Source organism: Etheostoma spectabile, chromosome 6, assembly GCF_008692095.1.
Source record: "Etheostoma spectabile isolate EspeVRDwgs_2016 chromosome 6, UIUC_Espe_1.0, whole genome shotgun sequence".
Classification (NCBI taxonomy): Eukaryota; Metazoa; Chordata; class Actinopteri; order Perciformes; family Percidae; genus Etheostoma; species Etheostoma spectabile.
The window spans coordinates 2668344-2671879 of record NC_045738.1 but is presented as its reverse complement, the minus strand read 5'-3'; the positions used below and the strand labels follow the sequence as shown (position 1 = coordinate 2671879).

Below are 3536 nucleotides of genomic sequence, written 5' to 3'. Positions count from 1 at the left end.
TCTCTCATTTACAGTAACAATGGAATACATGTAAAATGCAATGGGTATATATTTGTTTTTCAATTTACAATATGAACAGCTGTTCACTTTGACTTCAGCCTACGATAGGTTTAGAACATAATGTTATCTGTTCTGACATACAATGTGAAAGAATATTTGTCAGTAAAATCCATTGTTTTGGTCTTGGTTGAGGTTGTGTGTAAAAGAAGTTCAAGCATTGAAATTGTGTGTTAACTGTATGCATTTTGTGCCAAAGCAACAAGAAATGTGTTAATTTTTAATTTTCCTCATTTAAAACACAAATTCACGCTCCTGCCAGAATAATTTGTTCTAGTCTTTAACGTACAAAGCTTGTGATATCTATTTTTACTAATTTAAATGTCTTTACAGTTAACACAATAGTGTGGCTACAAGATTGAAGTCTTGAATACCTTGACCAGATGTATCATAGCATCCTGAAAGAAGACCATGTCCATGGCCGTACCCCTGATGCTCTCATTGTAATGGCTCAGAAACATGTTCAGGCGGTCCTTTAAACTCTCAAGTGATTCAATAGGCTCGTACACCTTAGGTAAATCAAAGTCTGAATCTTCTGGCTCTTCCCCTGTGAAGAAAGAACACTTTATGTTAAATAATCGTGGTACAAAGCAAATTCTTCAATCAAAAGGATACAGCACTGAAACATTTCAGCAGTGTTGTTGATCGGTACCTGTAGCTTCAGGTGCGTCTCGTAAAAAGTCGACAAAGTATCTGTCTCGTCCATAATCAACTATGTTCTTGTGCTCCTCAACAAGCTCCTCTTCTACCAGTTTTGCCAAAGCCTGGTCAAACCACTCCACGTCCTCAGGCATGGTAAATCTGTCAGCTATCACACGACTGCACTCGTGCTGCCACAATGCCATCAGCACCTGAAAAATATGATTTTGCATCATTGCTCTCATTATCGTTGAATGTTATAATTGCAATGAAAAATTAATAAAAACATTGTTAAATGTTGTTAAATTAACTAAGATCGGAATATTTGGAGTGTATACACAATACCTTTTTGCATTTTGATTGATGGTGCAGAGAGATACTTAATTAGGCTTATTTATAGTATAATAGTATTATTGTCACATTAATTTTAATTTAATTATTTTAGATACTTTAGCGATACTTTCCCTCTCTGAATTCTTTGTCACACACATGCAATTTTCTAAAAATCCCTGTATACTGTACATGGTCAAGGAATCTATTCCAACCAGTAGAAGTCCAATGCCTTTCTTAATTATGTGACATTTTAGAAATAAGGTCAATCAAATAAAAACCTGTTAATTAAGTGCACATTTAAATCTTCTTACCTGGACAGAGTTGACCACCTCAGCGTTGGTATTGAGCATGCCTTGCCAGATCCTGGACAGATCCCTCAAGTTGAATATGTAGTGGAATTTGGCAGGCGTTGGAAGCATCTTGACCTTGACCAACTGCCAGAGACGGCGGGTCAGAGACACCAAACGGGGCACGGTGTTTCGAACCTCATTGGCAAAACCGCGACGAGCACAGAAGTGGCCCTCACCAATCACACCTATATAACAGAGTCGACAATTTAGTAGATTAAGGTTGGAAAGTGTCCAGAGCATATGATTTTTATGAAAAGTACAGTATAAGAGACAGTACATACTGTATGGGTCATGACATTTTGTAATTTTTTCACTTTAGTATTAGTAGTATTTAAGTAAATTGGCACTGTAGTATCATCAATATCAAGTTTAGTAACACATTCCTTAACCTTAAGCAAATGTTTTGATTCAATACAAACATCAATAATGATTCCACCACAGTCTTTTTACTGACCAAATATCTTGTCAATGGAAGCATTGGAGGGCAGGGTGCAGTTAAAGATGGAGAACTGCCTTTTCAGTCTCTGTGGGATGTCATTACGGCCTCCTCCTGGATGGATCATAGCTGCTAGAAACTGAACGTCCACAATATTAGTGAATTCTCCTGGTTTTTCCAGATTGAAGAACCCGTTTTGCTCCATCAGCTGCCTGACAATCTCATTGGTCACCTATGATGGGAAAAAAAAAAAAACTTAAATCAAGAAAAGGTCTATTTGTTATTAGATTACATTGGCATTCTTCTTCACTGTTATCACCAGTTCATTAATTGTATCATTTAAATAGGTCACAGAAATGTGTGAAATTCAATTGTCTTAGATCTAATAAATCTGACTTGAAATGATCTTTCATTGGATTTAAAACAAGGGAAATAACTAGAAAATTACTATTGATTGAGGTAGCTAGTGAAAGGTTATTTCTTAATATTTCAATTAATTGAAGTTAAAATGATTCCTGACCTGGTCTCCCCATTCGTTGATGACAGGCATGTTGATATCATCGATAAAAATGGACATTTTCTTCCCAGCAGGGGGTCCATAAGTGGTCCCCATCCTCTTATCCACATAGCTTTCTACAGTCCTCTATAAGAGAAACAGGGGAGTAAATTAAAAAAAGATAACACATATAGTGACAGAAAACAAGACAGATCTGAAGTTCCACTCAGAAATAATCCATAGTAACGGCTTGATCAATGCAATGTACAGGAAAAAGACAGTGGTCCTCAATCCGCCTGCACATTATTAATCAGACTTGACATAGATTAATGTTACTTCACAAGGACATGACAATCTATTACAAGCTACCACAGATGTAAATCATCCATCTTTAGCTGAAACTGCAGAGAAGGAGACAGCCAGCTGTTAAACCTAAAGTAATTACCGTTTTTTCGATTGCTAAACCACAGCAGGCACAACTGCAGCCACATGTGCAAAACTCTAACTACAGTCTGCACTGCAGCAGTTCATGTGGACCAAACTCTAGTTCATTTTTCATTGCAAGACACAGTTTTCAAAACTCTACACACTCTTTAACCACAATGTACACTGTGGATCTACAGCACTTTGTTCAAATGCTAACTCACTGTTCTCCAAACTGTTAACCATGCATTCAAAACAGAATAGATTTCCGTCTGGTGCCTATCAAACACTGCTGATTGCAATTTTAGCTGAAAGCCTTGGCAGGTGTCTGGTTTTGTCCTTGTTACTGTACAGAAGTGAACATACAGTATGTGGTATTTATATAGAGAAAGCACAGAAAGCCTTTTTTTGATACAGTCACCAAATAAGAAATACTAACAATTATACACTGTACCATTTAAGGTAAAAAAAAGGTAAAAGAGCAAAGATACCAATATGTCCAGTTAAGATGCCTGAGAACACTGTATCTTTAGTAAAACTGCGTTCTTACTTTTTCAGAAAGTAATGGAGTCACAAGCAAACTGGTGATTTTCATTTCTTCTTGTTTACCTTACATAAAAATTGGGAGATTAATAAAATCTATAACTTTTCTTTAAATAAACTATAGAGTAGTGTGAAGTCACTCAAACTGTAAAGATGAAGAGTTAGTATTTCCTGTATTTGTGTGTGATGCTAGTGTTTTCACTCTCAGTGTGTTCTGAGTGACAATGTGTGTCATCTCAGTGAGGATTGTTCATAGTGT

At 36.5% G+C, this 3536-nt stretch overlaps 1 protein-coding gene across 2 annotated transcripts in view; it reads right to left on the bottom strand.

The window, feature by feature from the left end:
- Positions 1-3536, bottom strand: part of dnah5 (dynein, axonemal, heavy chain 5) — a 120223-nt gene that overhangs the window by 64084 nt on the left and 52603 nt on the right. For both annotated transcript variants that reach the window (XM_032517722.1, XM_032517723.1), the window contains 5 exons: positions 2336-2458; positions 1834-2047; positions 1341-1564; positions 710-908; positions 432-604 (listed from right to left, as the gene is read on the bottom strand). In XM_032517722.1, the coding sequence (XP_032373613.1) occupies positions 432-604; positions 710-908; positions 1341-1564; positions 1834-2047; positions 2336-2458 (933 nt within the window). The remainder of the gene's footprint in view (positions 1-431; positions 605-709; positions 909-1340; positions 1565-1833; positions 2048-2335; positions 2459-3536) is intronic.